The 27594-nt window shown below is 56.2% G+C and overlaps 1 protein-coding gene across 4 annotated transcripts; it reads left to right on the top strand.

Annotated features, from left to right (window-relative positions):
• Window positions 1-366: 366 nt before the first annotated feature.
• SLC11A2 (solute carrier family 11 member 2) lies at window positions 367-27594 on the top strand. Of its 4 annotated transcripts, XM_075724946.1 has the most exons (19): window positions 367-421; window positions 1016-1187; window positions 1884-1962; window positions 9420-9506; window positions 10771-10910; window positions 11660-11785; window positions 12166-12285; window positions 13403-13509; window positions 14177-14247; window positions 14331-14398; window positions 14824-14979; window positions 15379-15537; window positions 15862-15948; window positions 16463-16582; window positions 16822-16971; window positions 17299-17372; window positions 17530-17683; window positions 19565-19618; window positions 24377-25791. In XM_075724946.1, the coding sequence occupies exons 2-19, from the start codon at window positions 1167-1169 to the stop codon at window positions 24452-24454; spliced, it is 1851 nt and encodes a 616-aa protein (XP_075581061.1). In that variant the 5' UTR covers window positions 367-421; window positions 1016-1166; the 3' UTR covers window positions 24455-25791. The 4 variants fall into 4 exon arrangements, 3 of the variants coding, with proteins under 3 accessions (XP_075581061.1, XP_075581062.1, XP_075581060.1); XR_012831816.1 differs by lacking the exons at window positions 367-421; window positions 1016-1187; window positions 1884-1962 and adding exons at window positions 7659-7918; window positions 27568-27594 and having other exon boundaries at window positions 24377-25771; XM_075724947.1 differs by lacking the exons at window positions 367-421; window positions 1016-1187; window positions 1884-1962 and adding an exon at window positions 7610-7632.

Raw genomic sequence — 27594 nt, 5'->3', positions numbered from 1 at the left:
GGTCATGGGGGGGGGGAGAGGCAAGCGAGCGCGGGGCACTGAGCGCTGATTGGCTGACGCGCGGGCCGCGTGACGGCGGGCGGAAGAGCTGCGCGGCCGGTCACGTGACCGAAGGCGGAAGTAGCCCCGGGGGCGCGAAGCGGGGCCTGGGCCGGGCCGAGCCCCCCGGCACCGGTGCCCTGGGCCCGAGGCTGGGGCTGGGCACCCCCCGCAGCCCCGCGGAGCTCGGGCTCGGGCCTGGGCCTCGGCCCCCGTGGGGCGTTGCCCCTCTCCGGTGCTGCTCTGAGGCCCACGGAGCAGCGCCGGGGGAGCCCGGGCGGGCCGCGGCGTTACCCCGGGCTGCCCCTGCCCTTCCCGGGCCTTTGGCTTCCCAGCGGCGCCTGGTGCTTACACGTTAGGGTAGTTGGTGAATGCAGGCGAGGTGAGCTGGGCCCCCTCTCCCCCTTTACCTGCTGCAGCAGGTGGTTGGTACCGGAGCCGGGGCTCGCACCCCTTCCCTGGCCCTTCGAGCACCGGAGCTGGGGGTTACACCGTTCCCTGGCCCTTCGAGAGGTGCCCTTGCCCGTGGTGGGGTCGTGAGTCGCCCTCGGCTGCTGTCGCCCAGCCCCAGGCACGGAGTGGGGAGATCAAATCCCCAGCGAGGGACAGCGTGTCAGCAGAGGGGCCGTGGTCCCCACCGCAGAGCCCCGCGGTCTCTGCCCCGGGTGGCTCCCCGTGCTCTGCCCCGGCTTCCCTGGCACGCAGCTGGGTCCAGACACCGGAGCCGCGCAGGACGCCTCCATCTGTCTGTCCCTCCTGCAGACAACCTACGCGCTGAGCGACCGAACCAGTTCTGCAGCTGCCCCTGGGTCATTTCAAATGGGTCATGTTTGCTTTCTCGATTCCAAGTGCCACACGAAGTGGCTTCGCAGGCCTTTTGGGAAACAACCACTGCTTCTACCCCTGCCTGTAAGGTCTACCAACTCCTTTTCCCCCAGGCATCGCTAAAACCAGGCGCTACGTTGCCTCTTTCCAGGTCTCTGGCAGCTCCTCTGTCTTCTGTGAATCCTTAGGGATGCTTTTCCCAGCCGAGCCCCCTCTCCTCCCTCCAGCTGGACCCCAGAACCCCCCGCTCCCCTCCAGCAGCCCCGGGAAGCTGGAGTGCATGGTGCTGGTCACGCACGCCCATGTCTTTGCCCTCCTGCCTGGTGAGTCTTGAACTGTTGCACATTCAGCTGTTGCTTATCAAAAAAGGCACCGGGGGCCCTTTTTACAGAGGGAAAAAAAAAAAAAAAAAGACAAATGCAGGGTTATCGCTCTGCCTTGGCGGGTTTTGGACCAGCAGGGATCACTGATAATGGATTGTATTGATCTAAGCTGGGAAGGGATCGTGTCTTATCAGCGCCGCACGTACCGGTGGCTGGAAAATGCCCTGTAAGTGCCAGTTTGGGCTCTAATCTTTCAAATAACTCTGGTGGAGCAGAGTCCAGGCCATCTCGCATGTGAATTATCAGAGCACGTCGGATGCTCAAGCCAAACGGCCTTTTGATTGAGCCTCCTGGGTTGATAATGTGCCCTGGGCAGCGTGTAACCCACCTTTCCCCCCAAGCCCAATGCTGCTGCTCGCCACGGGGACGAAGCTCCACATCAAAGTGTTCGGCTGTCCTATTAACCCCCCTTAACTCAGCCGTTTTTATAGTTATTTAATAAACGATAAGGATGAAGCAGATGCGGTTGTTTTCGGGAGACTTTGAATTGTCTCCTGAGGTCCCCACAGGGAACTCTGCACCGCAGGATCGGTGTGGGTGCTGCGGGCGGAGGAGAGAGGGAGGGGAGCCGGCGGGGAAGGGTGGGGACACCTCTTATATAGAGAGTGGAACGCTGACCGGGCTGTCTGCTCCCAGAAACCGCCAAGAGAGAGAAGCAGCAACACCATGCCCAAGAAATACACCCTCAAGCAGAGCTCACCCAGCTGCGAATTGGGTGAGTACTGCAAACGCCGATCCCGGCAGCCTCGCCGTCCCTGCAGGGTGATCGTGCTGATGGGAGGCATCACCCTCATACCACAATACCCTGGGATTTGGGGAATAATGTAGATTTTCCAGCTTCAGGCCAAAAGCTGCTGGTAAACCACCTCCTGCAAGGTTTCTCGCACCTGTAGGTGCTTTCGGCGAGGCTGGGTGGCGTGCTGGCACGGTGTGGGTGCCACATTCACGTTCCCATGCAGGAGCAATGCTGCAATTTGGTTTTAATTTCCCTGTCCAATGCCCGCACTGTCAGGTCAGAGCTAAGGTTAAATCTGCAACAGTGGAGTCTCCTCTTTCCCGGATTTCTCCTCATTTTTCCAGGATTCGGTCACTTCAGCAACATCTCGTGATTTTTTTTTGTGTTTGAAAGATGAGGAATGCGGGTTGCAAAAGCTCCGGCTTTGGGGAAAGCAAGGCGCTGCCTTCCCCTCTGCCAGCAGCTTTGCTTGGCGAAGGGCTCTGGTTTTTAATGAACATCTTCTCCCATGCGGGTCAGGGTGTCCCACTCTGTTAGCCCAGATCCCCACACGCTCTCCCGTCTGTTTATGGTCAGGCCGTGCTTCCAAACGAGCGCTCTCGGTGATCTACCAAGAAATTAAAAGGTCAGGATGGTGGAGACGAGAACACTGAGCGGTCGTGTGCTGCTGAAAGCGATGCCACGCTGCTCCTGCCACGCGCTGCTTCCTGGGCTGGCAGGTTTCTTGGTGTCTTACCAATTAAACCTGTTGTTTTAGTTCTCGGGAAGGGGTTGCTTAAGAAAAATTATCCTAAGTTTTCAAGGGAATGTGCAGAGTAAGAGGAATTCTGTGAAAGAAGAGCATTTCTCTCGGGGAAAAAAGACAGAAAACCAAACAAAAGCCAAATCAAGACTCTTCTCCCCCAAAATATGATGCGTTCTTTGTGAGATACAGCTGCGTGCAGAAATAATTAACATGTAACTGTGTCTGTAGCCATTTGCCAGCAGCCAAAAATCTAGATATTTGGGGTTTTGGCATGAAAAGTGCTGCAGAGGGTGGCGAGGTCCTGGCGGAGCTGGCTGGCTCCTGACAGATCCACATTTTGGGGCGGAATAAGCTGTTGTCGGAGAAACCTCGGAGCAGGACCAGGGCCCAGCCTGGGCTGGGGGTCGAGGAGGGGAACGCTGTGTCCCCGCCAGCCAGGGCCTGATTTGGGGCCCAGTGTCCCCATGCGGGGTCCACGTCCGGGTGGTGTGCTCCGGGGCCGTGTCCCTGAGCTCTGGGGCCGTGTCCCCCTGCTCTGGGGCTATGTCCCCCCAAACTGGGGCCCGCACCAGGGCCGTGTCCCCCTGCTCCAGGGACATGTGCCTGAGCTCCAGGGCCATGTCCCCCTGCTCCAGGGCCGTGTCCCCCTGCTCCAGGGCCATGTCCCCCTGCTCCAGGACCATGTCCTCCTGCTCCAGGGATGTGTTCCTGAGCTCCGGGGCCATGTCCCCCTGCTCCAGGACCATGTCCTCCTGCTCCAGGGATGTGTTCCTGAGCTCCGGGGCCATGTCCCCCTGCTCCGGGGCCGTGTCCCCCTGCTCCAGGGCTGTGTCCCCCCAAACTGGGGCCCGCACCAGGGCCGTGTCCCCCTGCTCCAGGGACGTGTCCCTGAGCTCCAGGGCCATGTCCCCCTGCTCCAGGACCATGTCCTCCTGCTCCAGGGATGTGTTCCTGAGCTCCGGGGCCATGTCCCCCTGCTCCGGGGCCGTGTCCCCCTGCTCCAGGGCTGTGTCCCCCCAAACTGGGGCCGGCACCAGGGCCGTGTCCCCCTGCTCTGGGGCCGTGTCCCCCCAAACTGGGGCCGTGTCCCCCCAAACTGGGGCCGGCACCAGGGCCGTGTCCCCCTGCTCCAGGGTCTGCAGCGGGGCCGTATCCCCCTGCTCTGGGGTCGTGTCCCCAGTCTCTGGGGCCATGTTCCCTTGCTCCAGGGTCTGCACCGGGGCCGTGTCCCCCTGCTCCGGGGCCCGCACCGGGGCCGTGTCCCCCACACCGGGGCCTGCACCGTGACCCGTGTCCCCGGTCGCGCCGAGCCACGTCACGGGGCGGGCCGAGGCGAGTGGGGCCGTGCTGGCGGTGGCGGCCCGGGCCGCAGCATGAGGCGGCGGCGGGGCTGGGGGCAGCCGGGGGCGGCCGAGGCGGTGAGCAGCGGGGGGACCCGGGGGGCGGGGGGATGGCGGGGGGATCCCCCCTGGCTGAGCCTGGGGGTCCCCTAGGTGTGATGCGGGGGGGGGGGGGTGGGATTCTTTGGGTGATCGCTGGGTGTGCTGGGGGTGGTTCCCCCCTCCTTGAGGGATCCCTGAGGGATCCCAGGGTATTCCTGGGGGGTTTTCCCCTCGGTTGATCCCTGGGGGGTCCCCTGCATGTGCTGGGGGGGGGCGAATCCTCCCTTGGGTGATCGCTGGGTGTGCTGGGGTGGATCCCCCCCCATTGAGTGATCCCTGGGGGGTCCCTTGCACGTGCTGGGGGGGAGATCCTCCCTCCGGTGATCCCTGGGGGATCCCCTGAGCGTGCTGCAGGATCCCCGGCTCAGTTGTGCAAGGGGGTGCCATGGAGCTGCTGGCCCCCAGCACCCCGAGCGCTTCCCCCCGCCCATCGCTGGGGCTCAGGGACCCCCGTGAGCCCAGGCTCCCCGGGTGCTCCGTGACCTTGGGGTGTCCCCTGGCCCCGGGGGCTCTCCGAGCACAGGCGCTCCTCGCCCTGCCAAAACCGCTGACGGCTGGCGTGTGCCGGTGGCTTGGCCGGCCCGGGGTCGGATACCCCCGAGTTTCATCCTCTGCGTTCCTCCCCGAGGGCTGTGTCAGACACTGATCCTCTGGCGCGGTGCCCTCCCCTCGGGGTTTGGGATGAAACCATCCCGGGTCACCCCAGCCTTGTCCCTCGCACGTCCGAGGGCTCAGCGCTGTTTATTTATGAACTTTGTAGCGGGGCTTGGGGCTGCGACAGGGGAATGGCTCCTAAAGCCTTGGCTCGTTCGGCAGCCGCCCCACAGAGCTCTGCCTGCCCGGGCTGAGTGATCCGAGACGCGCATTTCGCGTCCTGTTATCGCTGAGAGCCACAGTGGAGCATCCCCGGGGTCCAAACTCTGGTGCCTGCCTTGGATTATTGCGGTGCGGAGGATGAGGCTGGCCGGTGACGATGGCTCCCGGTGCGGTTCTGATGGCTGTCTGATGCCAGGCCAAGCTTGGCAAAGGTCAGCGTGACCCTGGCTGGCAGGGATTCGCGTACCCGGTCTCAGCCTCACCCTCCTGAGGTGCAGTCCTCGACCAAAGTCCGCGGATGACTGCAAGCCAGAAGTTTCCTCAGAGGAGGGGTATGATGTCTCCTGTGGTGAGCACAGCTCGTTAAACAGGCAGGGGAAACTGTCACACGAGCTCTTGAGCGCCAGAGTTTGTCGGGAGAGCGGGATGCTGCTGCCGGCGGTGAGATAACGGCTCCGTGTTCAATGTGGGACAAGGCTTGGGGCAGCCGGGGCGATACGACGACCCCCAGCCCCGCCGCCCCGCCCTGTGCAGTGGTCTCACGGCTCAGCCTCGCTGCTCATCTCTCTTTTCCCACTGTACAGTACTTCCTAACCGAAGTTGCCACAGTCTCAGGCACTGCCTCATGTTTTTTGAGGGCGTTTTTAATCCCCAAGCCTCACTGCTGCTGGTAGAATAGAGCTTTTCAATCAGTTTGATTTATTACATGTTGTGAAAATACTTGAAGTCTCAGGGGTGCGTCAGCCCCCCCTTCCCATGCTTACAGAAAGCAGATGAGAGCAATGGGGAGCAGCAGCAGGGGCTGGCTCCTAAATCCAGGAGGCTTCAGATCGAGCAGGTTGGGGAGGAGAGCTGCTCCTTGCTTCCAGGCTGTTGTTTCCCAGGTGTTGTTCTCCCTCCGTAGAAATAAATATGTCACGCTATGTCTTTCTAGGAGAGTACACTTGGGTGAGCGGGGTGGCCTCGTCCCTCCGCACCTCGGCTCGGTGCCCTCCTGCACCCAGGGCATCTCCCGGCTCAGGTGCGTGGTACGGGGTGAACAATTAGCGGGGAGCGAGCTCATCCAAACATTTAGGAGTCGGCCAGGTGACCTGCCTCGACGCGGCTGAGCGGGGACCTCAGCGATGGGAGCGAAGCCAGTGTCGCAGCCACTGGTCATCAGCAGGAGTGTGGGCAAGAGAGCGAGGAGGAATCCCACAGGACAAACCCACAGTGCTGCCGCCTTGGGGTGACTTTCCGCCAGGTCCGTGCGGAGGAAAAGATTTTCCAGGGCCAGGACCTGGCAGTGCCAGTGTCGGCAGAGCAGCGTGAGCGTCTGGAAAGCGGGCAAGGGGGTGACCTGGTTGTGTGGGCAAGGAGTTACCCCTGTGGGGATGGCGAGTGGTTAACCGGGTTGTCTGCTCCGGTTTTGGTAGGCGTGTTGCACTCAGGGCTGCCCCTGCGTGACCTGTGTAACATGAACTGCAAGGAGTGGGGTCACGTTTTCGGTGTGACCATGTAAAGGGCTGCCCGGCGCAGCGAGCCCGCGGAGGTGCCTGCGTACGAACAAACTACTGTGCTAAGGAGACGTTGGCCCCAAAACCTCTCTAAAAGAGTTAACAATTGCAGCGTGCCCTGCAGGAACCAGCCGAGTTCAAAGCCTGACGTCAAATGCAGAAATCTCAATCACAGGAACTGCTCCCAGCGTGAGACAAGACTTGTCTGACAAACCCCCATGTCTCCATGTTGAGGATGGGCAAGCAACTGTCGGTTCCTTGGCTTTCCCCTTGTCAGCTTTGCTGCCTTTCTGGCTCTCAAGAAGAAAAGACCCATTGGACCGAGGCTCGTGGTTGCATCAGTGAAAAGGGAGGGTGTAGATGGAAGAATGATCCATTGTTTGCTCCCCGGGTATTGGAGGTCTAGACAACAGCGCTGGTGTCTTTGCTTTTTTGATTAGAACAACCTCATGATATTCTGCTCTTGGCTTTTTGTCTTATTCCAAGGAATATTCCTCCTGGGAAGGCTGCTGCCTTGCCTGAGTGTGAATATGGTGTATAAAGTCAAATGCAGCAATGGTTACGGTGAGTGTTTTACCTCCAGGAGGCAGAACGTGGCCTGGCGAACCCACGCCTGGTGTTGAGGAATTGCTTGAAGATGTTCGCAGAGGTTACAGGTAGAAGGAGCGATAAATCCCAACCTCTTTTACCCTGCAGTTTCTTTATCCTCTAACTTCATCTGCGTTGAGAGCAGCAGCAGGGTGTCACTAGAGCTGTTCTTTTAGAAAAGCACCCAGGCATGGAGTCAGAGCGGGCAAAAACCATCCCTCGGATGCGTTTTCACCATCTTCCTCTTGACAGCTCTCCGGTTCGCAGCTGGGCTGGAAGCGTGCGAAGCATTCCTCCTCCGTGGGAGCAGGATCCGCAGTCAGCACGTCTAACTGGCACGTGTGGGAAGGCGTTCCCTGCGTCGGTCCATGAATGAGCGCGTCACGAGCTCGGCGGCTGCCGGCGGAGATAGGGGAACCAATTTCACTCCCGCCCAAGCTGGGATGTGTTTTGCAAGGAGATATTTAGGTCAGTCTCGCGCTGTAACGTATGTTCGCCATGTGATCATCTTCCTCTTCGCTTTTATTAATGGAGTGAGTGTTTCGTGGGACTTGCTGCCAGGGTAAGCGCTGTTCCTCCTGAAGGAATTAGATTTTGGGGAAGATGGCTTATTGCTAAACTTTAGCTTTTTTTTTTTAATGAAAGCCCATAGGGCTGTGCTTTAAAAAGGAGCCTGTAAAGACAGACCATACTGTAAATGTGTGCAAAGATAAAAGTTTTGCTCGAGCCTTGGGGTTGTCCCCGTCCAAACGGGAGCTGTTGGAGGGAGAAGTCACAGGCAGAGGCACCGTCGCTGTGGGTGCTGGAGAGGGGGCACTTGTCCTCGCTGTTGGCCGAGGTGGCAGGAGGTATTTACTCACCATTTCTCCCCACAGCGTGTAGCGGTTTGGTGGCAATTAAAACCTGGAAGGGGCAGGCGCTGGCCAGGGCCCTGATGTGTTTAAGACTGCGGTGTCACAGCTCTCTGTGGTGGCATCTGGCGTCCCGCTTCTTTCCAAGTCGTGCTCAAGGAGCCACGACAGGGCAGCCCCGCGTCCTCACCAGCCCTCCCGTCCTCGGGCGAACACCTCGCAGACCACCGCCGCTTTCTGCCGCCCCGATGAGGCTGGAAGAGCTGACGACTTTAGCACCGGCTTTCTGCTCTGCAGGAGGAGCAGAGCTGGCTGGCGTGCAGCCATGTGGGAGCAGCAAAAAAAGTGGGATGGGAGATCTTACAATTTGGTGAAACCTCAGCGCCTTGCTCCGCACCGGTGCAGATGAATTCTCCTACGTGCTCGTCCAGAGCAAACACTCGACACTGTTTGCAAAGTGGCGGGATAAGCAAACTCCTTCCCTGGGCGCTGCACCTCGGCTGGTTTGTTGGCGAGTTGTGCGGAGTTCAGAGCTCCCGGAGCACAGAGCGTGCTTTATTCGTCTTGTTGCCCTAGAGTCAACACTTTAAAATCTTGAGTATATTTGGATAGATAAATAACAATTGTAGCCCTGCCTACAAGAAACGGTATGGCTCCAGCCCTGCGTGAAGTAACCTGCTCTGGATTATTTTAGCGTGCCAAGCTAAAACCAAGCCAGCTTGGTTACAAACCAGCTTTGGAGCTGGTTATGGAATGGGGGAATTAATCTTTAAAAACCGAAAATTGGTTCAAATCACTTAAAATGAATTCCTGGCTAACGTTTCCCTTTTATGTCTTCACTGAACCAATATTGCCTTGTTATAAGGAAATGTTCTGTTAATATACAACGGGCTTTGAGGGGGATTAAGTGCTTTACATACCAACCGTATATACTCTTGGTACTTTGCCTTGTCCTTGAGGGGCTTGGGGGGGGTTGGCCCTTTAAAGCCCGGAGGACGCCAGCTTCATCCAAAGTCCTGTACCAGATCCCGGTTCCTTTCTGCGTGGGTTAGATTTAAAAATACACCGTGATGAAAGAGTTACATCGTGCCCTTAAAAGAAACTTCAGATGCCCTGTAAAGGGTGTGGTGTAGATGTAATAACCGTGCCTGGAAGGGGAGGGATAGTATGTAATTTTTACACATAAAGGAAATTCCACTCTTGTTTCCTTAGCTGGAGTTTCACAACAGGCACTGTCCTAAGCCTGGCTGCTTGCAAACACTTCTGTCATGTTGCTTTGCCCAGTGGGTCCACTCACCCTTTCTTCATGTTGTTGCAACGGGAGTTTCCAAGCAGATCCCGGGCAAAACACGGTTCCCCTAGCCCTGCAAGGTTCTTCAAAGCTGGAAAAGGGCCAGGGAAGTAAACCTGTCCCTGCCAGGAGCTGTTGGTTCAGTCGGCAATCGTGTAGGTTTTATTCTCCTTCTTGACAGTTTTTCCCCCCTCCTCTCCTTTGCAGCCAACGTGGCCAATCTAAAACAGTCTCCAGGCCACAGGAAGGATTCCACCATGGGGAACTCTGACACGGACCAGAAGGCATCCTACGGTAAGGCTGCTTTGTGGCACAGGAGATTTGCTCTCATACATCGACCTTTAATTTAATTAATTCCTTCGTGGTGCAAAAACCACCCCAAGGATTCGGTGTGCCCGTTTACCTCCCCATACGCTTGATCACCACAGTGGACGCAAACCGTCACGCTTTTGAGATGACCCCAGCAGATTTACAGTTCCCAGGGCTCGCTCAGCCTTGCTTAACTAGACGAACAAGCCTGTCTCGTGCAGTCCGATCTCTCACCTGCCCAAACACACACAGGTAGCTCTAAAGCCATTATGTAAACGGGTCTGCTGGCAGGGCAGGCGGCCCTGCGAGGCATTTGGGAGGCAGGGAAAAAGGAGGAGCAATCAACTTCAGTTTACTCTGATGATGCAATAGGAAACTTGGTTAAAGAGCTGGCCTTGGTTTTAGTCCTCCTCTTACAAAGACTGAGCGCTCGGGACACATGCTGCTCTTCAGCTCTTAGAGCAAAATGCCACGTAGGGAGAGCAAAAGTGAGTATTGGCTCGATTTGGGAGAAGGGGCTTTTTGCTGAAGGTGGGCAGGGGAGGAGTCGGGTGGTATTACGAGTCTTAACACGTAACCTGTGGGGATGTGCGTTTTCATTGCTGGAGTAACTCTGCACACCTTCCTCACAAGTTAAATTTAGAAACTGTCCTGAATTTCATCAAGGCTGGCTCTCCCACTGGCCTCTCGTGCTTCAGGAGAAGGGAAGATTGTCAGGCAGCCTCCTGACTGTCACTTGCTTCCAAACAAGTGCTGCGTTATGCGTTGCCTGGATAGGAACAGGATTTCGCAGGATAGCAGGGTCCTTCCAGGACTGAACTCACAGGTGATCTGTTCAGCCAGGGGAGTTTGGGGTAATGCTCTCTGTAATGGTGCAAAAATAGCCACGGGTTTCTCTTGGATCTGGCTTGTTCGGTCCCAGTTAATCATTATGGTAATACTGCAGGGCTGCCATTACATCGCACAGTGCCCCGTGACGGCTTTTTTAAAATTAATCTGAATAAATAAGCTGCCAGCTAGCTGGCCTCCTCTCACCAGGGAGAGGTCAGGCAAGGCAGCGTGGTCTCCTAGGGTGGATTTACAGCAGTACTTGTTATTTTCATTTTGCCTAATTAGCATTAGCTGTGAGCGCAGAACATTCTCATTTTTGCTCTACCTGTGGGTCTTGCCAGGTCTCTGCCAGGTTTTTCTGTGTTTCCAGGGACCCTCACTCACTCCTTCCTTTTCTGCTTCTCTTTCACCCCTCCAGAAGATGCCTCTGGGGAGCACGGGGAGGTCGTCAGCACGATTTCCAGCAGCATGAACCCACTGCAGCCGCCGGACACCTCTTCAGAAGAGCCTTTTACCACCTACTTTGACAGCAAGATCCCAATTCCCGAAGATGAAACGGTGAGTGTGGCTGGGCCCTCCTCCACTCGCTCCGATAGGAAAATCCAATCGGAAAAAATCTGTGAGCACGTGGTATCCATGTGAGTCATTCCCTTGGGCACCAGTTCCCCTTCTTGCCTAGGCTGCGCAGGGTAGCCGGGCTGCTGGATGGGGATCTGGGGGAGAAGAGGGTGCGGGATCTCCTGTGCCTGCTCTGGAGTTAATGATTCATCACTCGGGATTTGTCTCCTGCAAAGCTGGGAGCAGCAAGATCTGCTAAAGAGCAGAGAAGTGTCTTGTTTGTAGCCCCAGGGGAAGGGACCTTGGCTCTTTGTTCCCTTATCAAGGAAAGGGAGCAAGAGTGCTTCGCTGGCCTTTACAACAGCCTTGTCCCCTTTGCAGGGGGGTGGAGGTGCCCTCTTTGCTTTTGATTAAGCAGCAAGGCAGGATTTTCAGCTGCAGGCACAGGAGGATTCATCTCCCTCCCAAAAGTGTGTCCTTGGCTGTCCCAGAGTCTGGTCCAAAACTCTTTACATTAGGACCAGAGATTGCTGGAGAGTTTAGGGTTGGATTAAAGAACAGACTGATCGTACCAGCACCGCTTTCTGTTGTGGCAGCGAGGAAATTAAAATCAAACCCTGGCTGTCTCTTGTCATTTTTTATGCCCAATAGCTGGGGTGGTTTGTGGGGATGACACGTCCCCTGCATTAGGAGAGGGCTCCGCTGCAGGGCTGACTTCTGATGTCTCGATCCTTTCTTCCCTTCAATAGCACTCATGCTTTAGTTTCCGCAAGCTCTGGGCTTTCACAGGACCGGGCTTTCTGATGAGCATTGCCTACCTGGATCCGGGCAACATCGAGTCAGATTTACAGTCCGGGGCTGTCGCAGGATTTAAGGTCAGTGCAGAAACCTACAGATTAAGCGCTGTAAGTTGTGCAACCCACGTACCCATCCACATTTTAGGGCAGGAGTACTGATAGTGCTATTATTGCTGCTGAGCTGAAAACACCCCAGAGAAGGAGAAAGGGGGAGTGAGGCCCCCTCATATGCCCTCTCCAGCAGCGACTCCTGGCTTTATATGCATGTGGCTTCTTCCTGGGCCAGCTCTGGGCACATAAAACAGCCTCCGAGTGTCAAGGATGTGTATTTTAAAAGGCCTGTGGTTCCTAAAGGTGCATGGCGGGGCGCAGGCATCCTAGGGGACCCAGGACCTTGTTCGCGGCTGTCGTTCCTTGCTGCCCCAGCGCACCCACTCCTGCCTTCGTGTCTCCCTCAGCTGCTCTGGGTCCTGATGCTGGCGACGACCATCGGGCTGCTCCTGCAGCGGCTGGCCGCGAGGCTGGGGGTGGTGACGGGGCTGCACCTCGCCGAAGTGTGCAACCGGCAGTACCAGAAGGTGGGTGACCTCCCGGTCCTTGGCGGTACAAGGAAGCTCTTTGGCTAGTCCCATGGGCCTGGATCGGTGTCGTTCTCTCACCTGGGGCTGGCAGGTCTCACGGGACTCGTGAGGAGCCACTGCTGCCTGTTCAGTGCCGAATACTCCTCAGGAGAAAGCCTTCTGGTTGCTAAAATATATTTTCATTGTCACATCTTGCTTTACTGTCCAAGGAGCTGGGGGCTTAAGTTGATTTCTTCTGTTTTGGCTCACAGTTGGAAGAAAGGCGGATTTGGAGGAAGATTTTAATTGTAGCCCTAATGTAGCACCAGCAAAGGGCTCGTTAAGAACCTGGGCTGTTAGGAGAGCAGTGGGGGACGCTTCAGGTCCCGTTGGTGTCTTCCCCATCTTGGAAAAAGGAAGGCACAAGAGGGGAGGTGGGGTAAATGTCCTGGCATTTGCCAGTGAATTGCAGACAGTCGGGAATAAAACCCAGGTTTTCAGCTTTTCTGTTTGGACTGCTGCCTCCCGAAGCTGAAATACTTGTCAATTAAATAAGCTCAAGGAATCATGAGGAGAGAAATGGCCCTTTAGAACAAGACCGTTCCGTGGCTGTTAAATTTCCCTGCTTAAGAAATCTTCACAGCTTGTGTAAGAAAGGGCTCTGCGTCTCGTTCAGCTGAAGATGAGTGAGGCTGTGCTTTGGGAAGGGGCTGTGGGGAAGTCAGTGATGTCCCCAGCTCTGTGCACTTGGATGTTTCTCATCCAACCCCTGAGACTTTGTCATTGGTCTGACGATGTGAAATATCTTCCAATGCTCATTTCCAGCGCCTCCATGCACAGAAACGTCCAGTTTCGTGCTCACAACGAGCAAAATCTATTGAGGCGAGTAATTTAGATCATGTAAGTGACCCAGGAACCCCCTCCAGTGATTGCCACAGGTAACGTGGATTTCTGCTCTGGACCAGCCGTAAAGTGGCAACTGTCAACACGTTTTCCACACCATGGCCGGAGCAAGGCAGGGAGAAGAGACCATTCCTGAATGCTCAGTCGCCACGACCCCGTGCTCATCTAGGAAATTAAAGGGAGAAGAAATTTTCCCTCTTTTTAATGGTTTTGGGTATTTCTTTACCTCTAGGTTCCTCGGATTATCCTGTGGCTGATGGTCGAACTCGCTATCATTGGATCCGATATGCAGGAAGTCATTGGCTCGGCGATTGCTATTAACCTCCTGTCTATGGGGAAGTAAGTTGGGTTTGTCATCAGAGGGCAGCAGGAAATGAGTGCTCCCCTCTAGGATTAAGAAAGTGCCAAAAAAGACTCGTTTATTTCCTATAAATCTTCTGAAATAAGCTTTTTGTAGAGGGTGATTCATCTAAGCTGTGCTAGCTCTCTTAGATGACTCAGCCTTTGGTGCCTGTTTCTTTTTTTTGGCTATAAGGAGAACTGCGGGTTCTGGCTTTTATTTTAGCTATAACTGATACACACCAAAATTGGGCTGCAGCTTTCCTGGCAAAATTTATATTCCTAATAAAGGACTACCAGAAAGATGTCCTCTTCGGCCAGGAAGGTTGGAAATGCAAATGTAATGGGAAGCTACAATTTTGTACCAAGTAGCTATTAAAGTCTCGCTCACTCCTGTCATTCTCAGTGTGGACATGGGATTTGCTCTCCAGATTCGGGGAGCGAGATCTTATCCAAGCTGTTTGTGCAGAAAACAAACCTACGGTCCCTTGCCCTGTGCAGCCAAACATCTTGTCAGACTGCAAACAAACCCTTGGACGATGCGGTTCCATCCCCAAACAAGTGCCCTAGCTAAAAAGAGATCTTGGACTCTGAAGTATCGCTGTGGCTGGTGGATGAGGCCAAAGCGTTCTGTAAGCTGATGTCTGCTCTTGCCTGTCTCTCGCAGGATCCCGCTGTGGGGCGGCGTGCTCATCACCATTGCTGACACCTTCATGTTTCTCTTCCTGGACAAATATGGTAATTTCTCCTCCTGATTTCCGGAAACTAAATCTGAGATTCAGCTTTTCTCAATTTGCTGATGGTCCTTTTTCTTCTCACAGGCTTGCGAAAACTGGAGGCATTCTTTGGTTTTCTGATTACCATCATGGCTCTAACGTTTGGATACGAGGTACCTTCACCATCTCTCTCTGCATTTCCACCAGAGCTGTTCGGTGACACGTTCCCATTTCCCCCACCGCTGCTCCTGTGCCCGACCAGCACCAAAACAGGGGGGCGGACGCTTAAAATTCAGGGCATTTGAAGCTGGGTCTGTGTTTCCGGCGTGTGGCCATCATCCCGCTCCTACCCTGGCCTGCAGCGTGGGCTGTTGAACACCGCCTCTCCAGTGCGGAGACCGGCACAAGCTGTTCAGCGCAGCATCACCAGTTTTATTAAATGGCAGATGATTGCACATTTTGGTTTGCACATGTGGTTTTGCTTTTTACCAAAGCAGCCACGTCTTGGCTTTCGAGTGTCTTCAAACAGGCAGCCTAGGCAGCTGTGCAACACGCATCGCACTGCAAATACCCATGTTTCTTTTGTCTCTGTGCCCAGTATATCACAGTAAAACCCAGCCAGGAGAATCTGCTAAAAGGGCTGTTCATCCCGTACTGCCAGAACTGCGGCACAGCCCAGCTGGAGCAAGCTGTGGGAATCGTGGGCGCTGTTATCATGCCGCACAACATGTACCTGCACTCTGCCTTGGTCAAGGTAAGCGGCTGCGCTGCTTAACGCGTACGGGCATGGCGCGCCGGGAGGCCTGAAACGCTCGAGCGGTTGCAGCCTCTGGGAATCTGCTTTAAGCATTTACTTTGGCGGGGACATAGCAAACCCCCTGAAGGAGGCTGGCTCGGTCCCTGGCACAGGGAGAGCCGTGAGGGCTTTGGGACGCATCCTTTACGTGTGGATGTGGGACCAGAAGTGGTCTCTTGGCTAGCGCAGCCACGCTGGGAAAACGAGCCGTTGCTTGTTCTGCAAACGTTGGGGTTTGCTTTTTCTTCCCTCCAGTGACCCACGTCCCACTGTCTAATATGGTATAATTACAGATATAAGTAATATAATACCCATTCCTGTTTCTCAAGCCTGCTGTTGTCACCATCTCCCTTTCAGTCCCGGCAAGTGAACCGTGCAAACAAGAGGGAAGTACAAGAAGCTAATAAGTATTTCTTCATCGAGTCCTGCATTGCTCTCTTTGTCTCCTTCATCATTAACATCTTTGTTGTGACCGTCTTCGCTGAGGCTTTCTTTGAAAAGACGAACGCGGATGTGGTGAGTTGGGGCTGGGGCTTTGCCGGGGACTGGCTGACGCCGAACCGTGGGGCCGCTAGAGCAGTAACGGGGACCGCGTGAGCAGAGGGGCAGCTCCGAGCCTCACCGCTGCCCCTGGGTCAAGCAGAGCCCATGTAGTCTGTGTGTAAAGCGTGGGGGGAAAGAACAGGGGTGCTGGTTATTTCCATTTAAACCAGTCTGAAGAGGCACCCGGCACCTTGGGACCTCCAGCACCCGCTGCTCCTCGCATGCAGCCTTTTCTGCTCGTCCTCGCTTCTCTCTTGCTGAGCAAACCCAACCTCCTGCCCTTTCGTGTCGTTGCAGAACAATGTCTGTGTGAACGCCAGCAGCCCGCACTCCTCGCTCTTCCCAAACAACAATGAGACGCTGGAAGTGGATATCTACAAAGGGGTGAGTGACCCGCGGGGCGGGATGGCCTCACCTCCAGCAGCCTGGCGTCCTTGTCTGGTAGCGGCTGCTTCTTTTGGGTACACAGGGAGTGTTGAAGGCCGGGACCTGTAAAAGGATCGCTGAAAACGGAGCTGGAGGAGACCCCTGGGGATCCTTGAGCCCAGCCCTTTGACCAAGGAAAATTATCTATATCCCTTTGCTAATCGTGCTGCACCTAACCTGAGCCCAGAGACTCCCCGGCTACGTGTCCCCCTCTTTTATTAGCTTGGCTGTGACAAAGTTTTTCCTTGCATCCATCCTGAACCTGCTTTGTTAAAACTGCAGCACGTGAGGTATTGCCTTATCTGCTGCTGATGTGGGGAATGCTTTTCCCTCTCCTACAAACGGATTATTCCTTCTCCTTCAACTCAACGCCCGTGATTAATCTGGTCACAAGGGAATTCGTCTGCTCTTTCTTGGTCCCGCTCTCAGATGTGGGACTGAACTGATGTGAGACTGCAAATCTCTGTTCCAGGGCGTCGTTCTGGGGTGTTACTTCGGCCCTGCTGCTCTCTATATCTGGGCAATTGGGATCCTCGCTGCTGGCCAGAGCTCAACGATGACGGGAACGTACTCTGGGCAGTTCGTCATGGAGGTAATTAGCACTCTTAGCGGCTGCCTGCATCCCTGTTCTCTCTACTCCCAAGCCTTTAAAGCCCTTATTGATGATTCCCCTTCCTTGGACACGCCGCTCTTGCTGGAAGCTCCGTAAAGCTCCCTGATGTGCCTTTCAAATAAATCAGCTTTTAATCCTGCCCTGAGCCCCCCTCTTCCTGCAGCACTTGAAGTCTCCCTACTGTTTTCACCCAGCAGCTGCTCTGTTTTTTAACGCAGGGCTTCCTGAACCTGCGGTGGTCCCGTTTTGCCCGGGTGCTGCTGACCCGCTCTATTGCCATCACCCCCACCCTCTTCGTCGCCATCTTTCAGGATGTCGAACACCTGACTGGCATGAACGACTTCTTAAATGTTCTTATGAGCCTCCAGGTGAGCAGCAGTGCCTGGTTTGGGGGTCAGGTCTCGGAGAAAAACATCTAGCACTGAATGTTTCAGCTTCTGGTGCCTCAGGGTTTGCAGGAGCAGCTGAACAGAGCGAGTTACTGTCAGGAGATGTTGATCTGCAGGGGGGGAGGTGGGTCAGCCAGGGGCTGAAATTGCTTCCTTCTTCCAGCCAGGGGAAGTCCCTTTGACTTACTTTACAATAGCTTTGGGGAAATGCTGTCAGATATGAGCAAGCCTTGGATGTTTGTCCATGCTGAGATAATCGGAACAATTCCCACTCTTTATTCTTCTGTATTTTCTTGCTTATTCCAGCTTCCGTTCGCTTTGATCCCTGTCCTGACATTCACCAGCCTGCCCAGTGTCATGAATGATTTTGCCAACGGATTGTAAGTACGAAGGGAATCGCCTCCGAGCAGGAGACAGCGTGTTGCTCACCTCAGGCACACGTTTCGTCCCCTCCTTGGCTCGTGACCTAGAGCATCTCCTCCAAACGCAAGAGTGGCCCCTCCGCCTCACCCCGTTTTGCTCTGATTTTGCTCACAGGTTCTGGAAGATCGGTGGTGGCCTGCTGATCCTCCTGATCTGCAGCATTAACATGTACTTCGTGGTGACCTATGTCATGTCCCTGAACCACGTGGCTTTGTACATCACGGCTGCGATTCTCAGCGTGATCTACCTGTCCTTTGTGGCGTACTTGGTAAGTCTGGTTCAGGCTGAGACTCCCTGTAGTCAGGATAAGCCGATGGGTTTATTGTCTCACCATTATATTAGTGCTGTCACATTTTGCAGGCATTAAAGTCGGCCACAGGGTCAGAGCATATGGGGAAGTTGAGGCTTTCGCGGCCAGATTTGCTTGGGAAGCTGTTCTGTGCTGCGCCTACTGACCCACGCGGCCTTTCCCCTGCTTTTTCAACCATCTCTTTAGCAATTCACTTGTTCACTGTTACCAAAAGGGCCTCGATTTAATGTCGCAGCAGGTGAAAGGTTGGCAGAGGCTTTGGAATAATGCACGGTTCCTCTGTACATCTCTCAATTGCCAGAGGTGTAAAATCGTAGAATGCTCAGAGAATCACAGAACGGTTTGGGTTGGTCTTTAAAGCTCATCCAGTCCAGCCCCCTGCCATGGGCAGGGACGTCTTCAACCAGATCAAGGTTGCTCAGAGCCCCGTCCAGCCTGGCCTTGAATGTTTCCAGGGACTGGAAACACCCACGCGCTGTGGGCAACCTCTGCCCGTGTCTCACCACCCTCAGTGTAAAACATTCCTTATATCTAGTCCGCATCTCCCCTCTTTTAGTTTAAACCCGTCACCCCTTGTTCCGTCGCTGCAGGCCCTGATAACGAGTCCCTCCCCATCTTTCCCGTAGCCCCCTTTCAGCGCTGAAAGGCCGCACTCAGGTCTCCCCGCAGCCCCCTCCTCTCCAGGCTGAACACCCCCAGCTCCCCAGCCTGGCCTCATCGCAGAGGGGCTCCCGCCCTCGGGGCATTTTTGTGGCCTCCTCTGGCCCCGCTCCAGCAGGCCCATGCCTGTGCGGTGCTGAGCACCCCAGAGCTGGGTGCAGTGCCCCAGGGGGGTCTCAGCAGAGCGCAGCAGAGGGGCAGAACCCCCTCCCTCGCCCCCAGAGCTGGGTGCAGTGCCCCAGGGGGGTCTCAGCAGAGCGCAGCAGAGGGGCAGAACCCCCTCCCTCGCCCCCAGAGCTGGGTGCAGTGCCCCAGGGGGGTCTCAGCAGAGCGCAGCAGAGGGGCAGAACCCCCTCCCTCGCCCCCAGAGCTGGGTGCAGTGCCCCAGGGGGGTCTCAGCAGAGCGCAGCAGAGGGGCAGAACCCCCTCCCTCGCCCCCAGAGCTGGGTGCAGTGCCCCAGCGGGGTCTCAGCAGAGCGCAGCAGAGGGGCAGAACCCCCTCCCTCGCCCCGCTGGCCCCGCTGCGGGTGATGCAGCCCAAGGACACGGTTGGCTTTCTGGGCTGTGAGCGCACATTGCCGGCTCTTGTCCAGCTTTTTGGACCCTCAGGTCCTCCTCTGCGGGTCTGCTCTCAATCCCTTCATCCCCCGGCCCATGTCCGTGTTTGGGATTGCCCCGACCCACGTGCAGGACCTTGCACTTGGCCTTGTTGACCTTCGTGAGGTGCTGACGGGCCCCCCTCTCCAGCCCGTCACGGTCCCTCTGACGGGTCCCTTCCCTCTGGAGGGAACCACCCCGCTCGGCTCGGTGTCACCCACGAACCTGCTGCGGGCGCACTCGATCCCGCTGTCCGTGTCCCTGACAAAGATCTTCAATGATGCCGGTCCCAGCACGGGCGCTGAGGGACCCCGCTCGTCCCCGGTCTCCGCCCGGACATCGAGCCATCGACCGCGGCTCGTTGAGCGCAGCCATCCGGCCGATTCCCTACCCACCCAGTGGCCCACGCGCCCGGTCCATCCCGGTGCCCGTCAGCGCTCGTTTACCTCTAACCCACACCCACGTTACTCCCGGTGACAACTCATTTACCATCAAGCACGCCATAACACTTAAACGAGCAGAGTCTGGGTCTCCGTAATGTTCCGCAGCGTTTCTGATCACCGGCACCTTCTTTAATTGCAGAGTTGGCTGTGTCTGATTGCTCTGGGAGTCTCCTTCCTGGCCTGCGGGAAAACGGTAAGCGTCACCAGGACACTGCTCAAGGAAGAGTCACCTTCTCACTCCGCTAAGTAGAGGCAGTGTCCGTACACAGCGAGTAGCCATCAGAGCCAGTGCGTTTCTATGGTTTACTGTGTGAACATATCCAAACGTATGTGCGGTTTGCACAGGGAATATGTGTGTTTAAAAAAAAAAAATCAGATGTACATATTGGGAAATGTGTTGCTGCTGAAATACTCCAAAGTTGGATGTTTTCTTTGCTGAACGCCTCTAATCATGCTTGTAAGGAGGAGCGTTTCGCCGGGTGTGCAATACAGGAGCTGCCTGTTTTCCAGACACTAACACGTTCCGCAGCGCAGAGGGAAGCGCACGGTGCTGCAGGCTGACTCCTCTTCCCGGCTAACCTTTGCTCCAGCCTCTTTATGTTTTTGCATTAAAACCGGCAGACTCTCTCGTCCCTTAGCATTTTAATCCATGTAGCAGAAACACTGAAGCTCCAGGCAATTACTGCTTCTGCACTGATCTGGAGAATCTAGAAAAATAAGCTAGGAAATTCAAAATGCACCTTTTGGGCAATGTCTGAAGGGTGCTCCTGCTGCTGACGCTAGGCAAAATGCAACGCAGTGACACTACGTCCAGAGTCTACCTCTGCGGTCAGATTGCGGCTGCTGTTCTCGATCTGACTGGGTTTGATTTTTTTTTTTTTCCCCACTTGAAAATACTTCTAATTCAGAGTGGGGCTGAACACGATGCACAGCTCCCACGAGGGCGGAATGACGTAGGGACACCTTAGCATTAGTATTGTCATTTATGGTTTTTTACTCGTCTGGCGTGTGATTTTGGTGGTCAGCAAAGGAAACAAGATGTAATGTTTATGGTTATTTATGGTTTTGTGAGTTTACCCCCTATGTATGTGATTAATGGAAACACTCTTTGTCGTTTTCAAAAATCCCTGGTTTACGGCTCAAAATGTCACATGGCAGAGGATGCCGACAGCCTTCTCCAGGGGTGTCATCACTGTAACACAACTTCAGGTTTTTATTTGCCAGTCCTCCTTGGCCCTGCTTTAAATTCACTACAAAACCTTTCTCATTGCCCTTCTCGTTAGCATTTAATGAGTCTCAGTTCCCTTTTCGGGAGGAGCCTTCACCTGGAAGGCGACCCACGTCCGATGTAGCAAATTATGATAGAACGGTACGCTTTGCTTCTGCGATTAGGAAAGGTTGTCCGTTGTTTCTCCCAGCGTCAGATGAATTTCGCGGTTACAGTCCGCGTGGCGGGGTGGTTTTAGATGCCTTGATCACGAAAATTGGGTGTCGGAAGCAGTAAACCAGGGGTTTATTTAGCGAGGTTTCTCTTCTCTGACCGCCTGGAAGCCGTGGCTGGCTGGCACAGTTAAGGCACAGCTCCACAAAGGTTTTTTAGGTACCAAAGTGCTTTTGTGGATCTGAAAGACCAAGTACGGTGGTTTGGTGTGTCGCAAACAACCTCTGCTTGTAGATACCCCGCTGACTCCGAACCTGCAGCGAGGGCTCGGGACCGGGCTCTGCCGGGCTCTGCTCGTGCTGCCGCTGGCGCTTTGCAACCTTCCCGCTCCGGAGCAGCGAACGCGGCTTTCTCCCTGCCCGGACAGTGGTTTATTTTGGAGATTTGGTCAGGACTGCCCAGCGCGGGGTCGTTAGCAGGTTGGGCTCCAGCCCTCATCCTTAGCGAGGCTTTCTCAGGAAATTCATCGCCTTCCTGGGCGTTCCTCGTGTGCCCTCTAGTCCCAGGCAGGGAGTTGCTCTCTGAAATAAAAGCCCCGCGGCATTCAGAGCCTCGGATAGAGACGATCTGCAGGCGGCGCGGTTTGGGGTTTGGTTTTAGCTCTGACTTCTTGTATGAACAAACCCCAGGCCTGCGCCGTGCTGTGCCGCGCCGCTCGCCCGCCGGGAGCTCGTCTGACGGCGAGCCGGAGGTGACGGCGCGGGCAGCGGCAGCACACTCACGTTTTGAGCTCTCGGTAGTGTTTTAGCCGTCGCTGCCCGAGTTTTGGGGGAATTTCATGATGCCGGTGACACATTTCTTAGACGCAGGTGACACAACTCAAAGCACAGCGTGAAAACCCCATTTTAATTACGGGCAGGATCGTTTACGCTATTCCTACCCTTCACCAAACCAGCTGAACTTCGCTTGCTCCCCCCTTGAACCAAGTGAGTGTTAAAACACAATGTATTTCTAATTTTCAAGTTATTAGTTGAAAAATTCCAGCGGGATTTAACCCCTGTATTGTAACGCTTGTAGGCTTTACACCTCTTTCCACAAACAAAAAGCTGGTGCGTATGCTGTAAGTGGGAATTGGCGTGGGTTGTCAGACCGGAGGCGTGTTTGTGGCCGCCATCCCCGACCGACGGGCTCTGCAATCCCGCTGTATCCATCCCTCCCATTTCCTGTATTGGGGATTTTCGATTTGTAAGGTGTCAGAGGAGACTCTCCTGGCTGCTCTGCTGAAATAGTAACTTTAAGACGGTAGCTCTGCGGTGGAGCCTCCGTATTGAGTTCTCATTCTTGGCTTCTGCTCCTCATGAAACTGATTTTATTTCCCCCCCCCGACGTATCTGCCTTTGAACCAGTTTGTACAAACGACCTTTTCGATTAAAAGACAGATACTTTTTCAACCTGGCTTCTTGGGTCTTTTTTTGGGGGGGGTTGCTCTGAATCGCTAGCAATACCTGGCTGTAAAGGAGACCCCCGACGGCTCCAGTGCCCGCAGACCACGCTGGCAGGACGAGCTCCCGGAGAGGCGCGCGGTGCCGTGCCGGCACGTTCCCCCAGACCCTCCGGCCTCTGTTGTATTTGCTCCTGGCTTTCCCACGAGCACGCAGCAGGTCCGCTGCGACCGTGTCCTCCACCAAGAGAGCGAAGGAACGGGTCGCCGTGAGCCGTGCGGTGCCTTCCCCGCTGGGATTTCTTTGGGGGGATCCAGGACACGGTGCATGCGTCCTCCCCTGCTCTTACTTTATCGGCTTTTCCGCCCCCGGCGGTGCATTGCTCCTGTCTGCTCCTCGGCCAAACTATCAGCTGCACTGAAAAAAAAAATATTTTACTGGTTTTTATACTCCCTGAGCCTTTCCTTTAGCTGTATCTAAGCCCGAGTGTAGGTACAGGCCTGTTTATTTAAAACAGAGATAAGCTGGACTAACCCGATGGGTTCGTAACACCGGGGGTGAGAGGGACGAGCTAATTGTCTCTCGTGGTCTAAAAATCTTCGAGGGAAATGCTGGTAGAGGCAGAAGTTGCCACCTCGCTGCGTCCCCCCCTCCTGCCTCAAACACCGGCTCCTGATCCGGAGACTGGAAATCGGTGTCGCTCCGAGAGCTGCGATCTTCCCTTCCCACCCCGGCGAGCTTCCCGCTCCCGTGGGAAGGAGCTGGGCACTGCGAGTGCCTTGTGCCTCTCTCTCGGGGTATTTTATTCTCATTTTATTACTTTGTGAGCCTGCCGTGATGCTCTGGGAGAACGAAAGCCCTTTAGGGTTTGTTTTCATCCGGTAAGTCTCGCTCTGTTAACACCTTGCGCCCACCGCCTCGATTTGCAACGGCCAAGGGACGTTCCCTGGTCACCTTCCCCTCTGGGAGCAGGCGGACAACCACCCCGCAACGTGTTCTCTTAATTAACCAACCTGTGTAATCAGGTAGTGCTAATTAAGGCTTGTCTACACCCAAAATTTAATTCAAATCGAGAAGGAAATTAATTTAAACTAACAGAGGGGATGCTCTATGGAAGAGAACATCTATGATTCTAGAGCATCGCCGTGGGTAGATCCCTTACGGTGGATCCATTTACTAATAAATAGAAATAATATTCGTGCTGCCTCAAGTTCTGTCTGCTTAATAACCCCTAATTACCCAAGGCGTGGCACCAGCTGATGCTGTAAGCTATGGTCGGCGCGGCAGTGGAACGGCCTCCGAGCACGGCGTTGCTTTCCCTTCGCAATCAGCTGCGCGCGGCCTTGGTGATTCCAGCGACGCTCCCTGCACGTTAATTAAGCGCTCATAATTACCTAGCACCATTAATCACCTCACCAAATTTCAGAAGAGCTCAAATATTGATTTCTTTCACTGTCACGTGAAAAAGTTGCTTTAACGCTGCTTCAGTTTGACTACCTAAGACTAGAAAACCGAGAAACCCCAAACCTTTGGATTCTGCAGGTGGAAATGCGCCGGTGAGCGGGACGGGGCCGGAGGAGCCGCGGGTTCCTGGGGAGCCGTCGCCCCCCTCCAGCTGGTCCCAGGGACGCGGGGCTGTGCCTGCGCGGGGGGATGGAGGCTCTCCGCATCCCTCCTCGCCGCTGGCACTCATGGCTTTTGGGTTTAACCGAAAAACCTCTAAAGCTGAGCTTAAACCAATGCATGAGTCTCTGGTTGGGGCATCTTGTTCTTTTCGGGCTTCGTTAAACCCTGCTCAACTCAGGCTTCGTTAAACCCTGCTCAACTCAGGCTTCGTTAAACCCTGTTCAACTTGGGCTTCGTTAAACCCTGCTCAACTCAGGCTTCATTAAGCTCTCCTCAATTTGGGCTTCGTTAAACCCTGCTCAACTTGGGCTGTGAAACCCTGCTCAACTCAGGCTTCATTAAACCCTGCTCAACTTGGGCTTCGTTAAGCTCTTCTCAATTTGGGCTTTGTTGAACCAGGCTGAACTTGGGCTTTGTCAAACTGGGCTCAACTCAGGCTTTGTTAAACCCTGCCCAACTCGGGCTGTTTCCAGCTCTAACTCTCGTCCTTTGCCTCTTCCAGCGCCGCCTGGGATTCGCCGCTCGCCCCGAGCTCTTCCTCCTCAACAACATCGACGCGGACACGCTCGTCACCAGATGACGCCGGCCGCCACGGTCGTAAGGATAGAACCGGTTTTAACGGAAACCCTTCTTGTGCCACAGAAAACGCTCCTCCATCGCTCGAGCTTAGCACAGAACCTGGCACACGGTTGGGGATTATGAGCGGAGCCCGGGATTTCTTCCAGGGAGGATGGCGGGATCAGACCGTCCCGTGAGCGGCGAGAAGAGCTGCGGAGCCGGCGCCTCGCACCGGCACAGGGGAAGATCCTGGGTCCAAACCACGACATTGCCAATCCTGGGGGCTTGCTTTTAGGTACCTCAAAAGTTTTTGCCCTTTTTTTTTTTCCCCCCCAAATAGTTGATCTGATCTGGGAAGGGATTCATTGACATTTTCTTGATTTCAATTCAAATTTCTCCTCCCTGGTTGGTAGAGCTGGTGTGACACTAATCCACTTTTTTTTTTCCCTAATTTGGGGAAAATTCCAAGTTTGAAAAACTGAGCAAGGGCAGAGTTTCGTCACTAGCAATTTTATAGAGGGGGTGCACTCAAGTTAGGAGGACTGAGAGAAACGGCGTCGGCGATCCCCCAGCTGAGGACGGCTGGCTCTGCCGTAAAACCTGGCTGCATCCAACTTCCTCCACACGAAGATCTCACCCTCAGGACAGCGGCTGCTTCGCCTTCCCGCGGGCTCTCTTCCCAGCCCGGAGCTGACCTGGAGCCAGTACCTACCTCTGCGCAGGCAGCAAGCTGCTATTTTCAGAATTTCAATTAAAAAGCCGAATTTGCCTGCCAGGCTCTGTCCTGCACCAGCCTTTCGCCCGGTAGAAGCCAGGCAGGGTTTGCACACGCGGGACGGAGCCGTTTTCCCCCGGCATTTCAAGAAGTTTCGGGTGCTGCCAGGAGCCTCCCGGAGCCCCAAACCCACCCTCAGACGGAGTTCAAGGTCAGCAGACTCCAACGGCGATGCGCTTTTTATCCCCCCCCTGCTCCTCTCTTTTGGCTGATTTGTTTTAAGCCCCAGATGGCGGGTGGTTTTTAGATGTCATATCTTGCCTTTCTTTTAATTAAATCTGGTTTAATTAAATCTTTTCCCAATTAAGCCTTTTTTGTTTCTATGTACTTGGCACCAACTTTATCCAACGCACCGACTACGCCGCGGCTCGTGAAGAACGCGTCAGAGGGCCGGACTTTTCCGGTAAAAGATTCGATTTAACCTTTTCTGTTCAGCTTTCAGCCCGTTTTAGAAATAAAACTGATGTTCCCGGTCCCTTTTCCCGGAGGAATTCATTATATTCCCAATTTTTCCATACTCACATTGCACTGTTGGCGCTTGATAGCGTAGCTGCTGTATTTAAGGTAAGTAAATGTGTGATACACGGTGCAGGTAAGGCCTAAATACCCCGCGGATGCTCGGAGGTGCCTGAATCCGGTCTGGGATTTGCGGGGAAATTCGATCCACGGGATTTAGTTTTGGTGGCTGCATTCGGGGAATTTGCTCTGAAAGTAAAGGAACTCGATCGGCGTCGCCGGGGTTTATTTGCACCTGGGTGGAGCGGCGGCCCCAGGGGTGACCCACAGCTGCCCCGTTCGGGGGGGCCGGGGTCCCCGCTGCGGCCGTGGCCGGGAGGGGCAGGGGGTCCGTGTGTCCCCCCAGGAGGGACCCGCCGGGGGGGTCCCTCTGTCCCCGCGCCCCCCGGCGCTGCCGCTCGCCCCCCGGCTGCCAGGGCGGCCCCGGGGGAGAGCCGGGGGGCGCGGGGGCGGATTTTGGTCCCGATGCCCCTCGGGGAGGGGCCCGCTGCCCCCTCCTGCCCCCCCCCCGCCCCCCATTGCCTGCCCCTTCCCACCCCCGCCCCTCCTGCCCCCCCCGCTACCTGCCCCTCCCGCCCCTCATCCCCTGGCGCCGCCCCTCGTCCCCTGGCCCCGCCCCTCATCCGCTGGCCCCGCCCCTCATTCCCCGACCCCGCCCCTCATCCCCTGGCCCCGCCCCTCATCCCCTGGCCCCGCCCCTCATCCCCTGGCGCCGCCCCTCATCCCCTGGCGCCGCCCCTCGTCCCCTGGCCCCGCCCCTCGTCTCCTGGCCCCGCCCCTCGTCCCTTGGCCCCGCCCCATTCTCGTTCCCGCCCTTCAGGCCCCGCCCCCTGCCGCCCCTCAGGCCCCGCCCTCACACCTCTCCGCGCGTCAGTGGCGTCACGCAGCGAGCAGCCAATGGGGAGAGAGAGCGGGGTGGGCGGGGCCGCGCGGGGCGGGGGGGGGGAGCTCCCAGGCTGCCGGGGGGAGACCCCAGCCCGCCCCGGGGGCCACCAGTCCCCCCAGCCCGCTCCAGTCCCCCCAGTTCCCCCCAGTCTCCCCAGTTCCCCCCAGTCCCCCCAGTTCCCCCCCAGCCCACTCCAGTCTCCCCAGTCCCCCCCAGTTCCCCCAGCTCCCCCCAGCCCCCCCAGCCCGCTCCGGTCTCCCCAGTTCCCCCCAGTCTCCCCAGTCCCCCCAGTTCCCCCCAGCCCCCCCAGCCCGCTCCAGTCTCCCCAGTTCCCCCCAGTCTCCCCAGTCCCCCCAGTTCCCCCCAGTCCCCCCAGCCCGCTCCAGTCTCCCCAGTTCCCCCCAGTCTCCCCAGTCTCCCCAGTCTCCCCAGTCTCCCCAGTCCCCCCAGTTCCCCCCAGTCCCCCCAGTCTCCCCAGTTCCCCCAGTTCCCCCCAGTCTCCCCAGTCCCCCCCAGTCTCCCCAGTCCCCCCAGCCTGCTCCCAGTCCTCCCAGTCCCCCCCCAGTCCCCCCCCAGTCCCCCCAGTTCCCCCAGTTCCCCCAGTTCCCCCCAGTCTCCCCAGTCCCCCCAGTCCCCCCCAGTCCTCCCAGTCCTCCCAGTCCCCCCGCCCGCCAGGGACGCCCCCAGCCCCCCCCCCCCGCGCTGCCCCGCTGAGCCCGCTTTTCCCGGCTCCTTTTACCTTCCCCGCTCGGAACCAGCGCCCGCCCCGCTCCCGGCGCCCGGATCCCGGCGGGAGCAGGGAAGTGGCCAAAACCCACGGGCTTGGCCCCCGGCACCTCCGGCCAGCGGCTCCTGGCCCTGGGGCGGCCAAATCCCGCTTGGTCCCTGTATTCCCGCGGCGCCGCGCCCGCGGACGGCTGGCGGTGCTTAATTTAGGAGGAATTAAATTTTCCCTTAGGACTTCGCTGCAAATCCCAGGGGATCT

Source organism: Pelecanus crispus, chromosome 26 (genome assembly GCF_030463565.1).
Source record: "Pelecanus crispus isolate bPelCri1 chromosome 26, bPelCri1.pri, whole genome shotgun sequence".
Classification (NCBI taxonomy): Eukaryota; Metazoa; Chordata; class Aves; order Pelecaniformes; family Pelecanidae; genus Pelecanus; species Pelecanus crispus.
The sequence above is the reverse complement of the archived record's forward strand: the minus strand, read 5'-3'. Positions and strand labels throughout refer to the sequence as shown.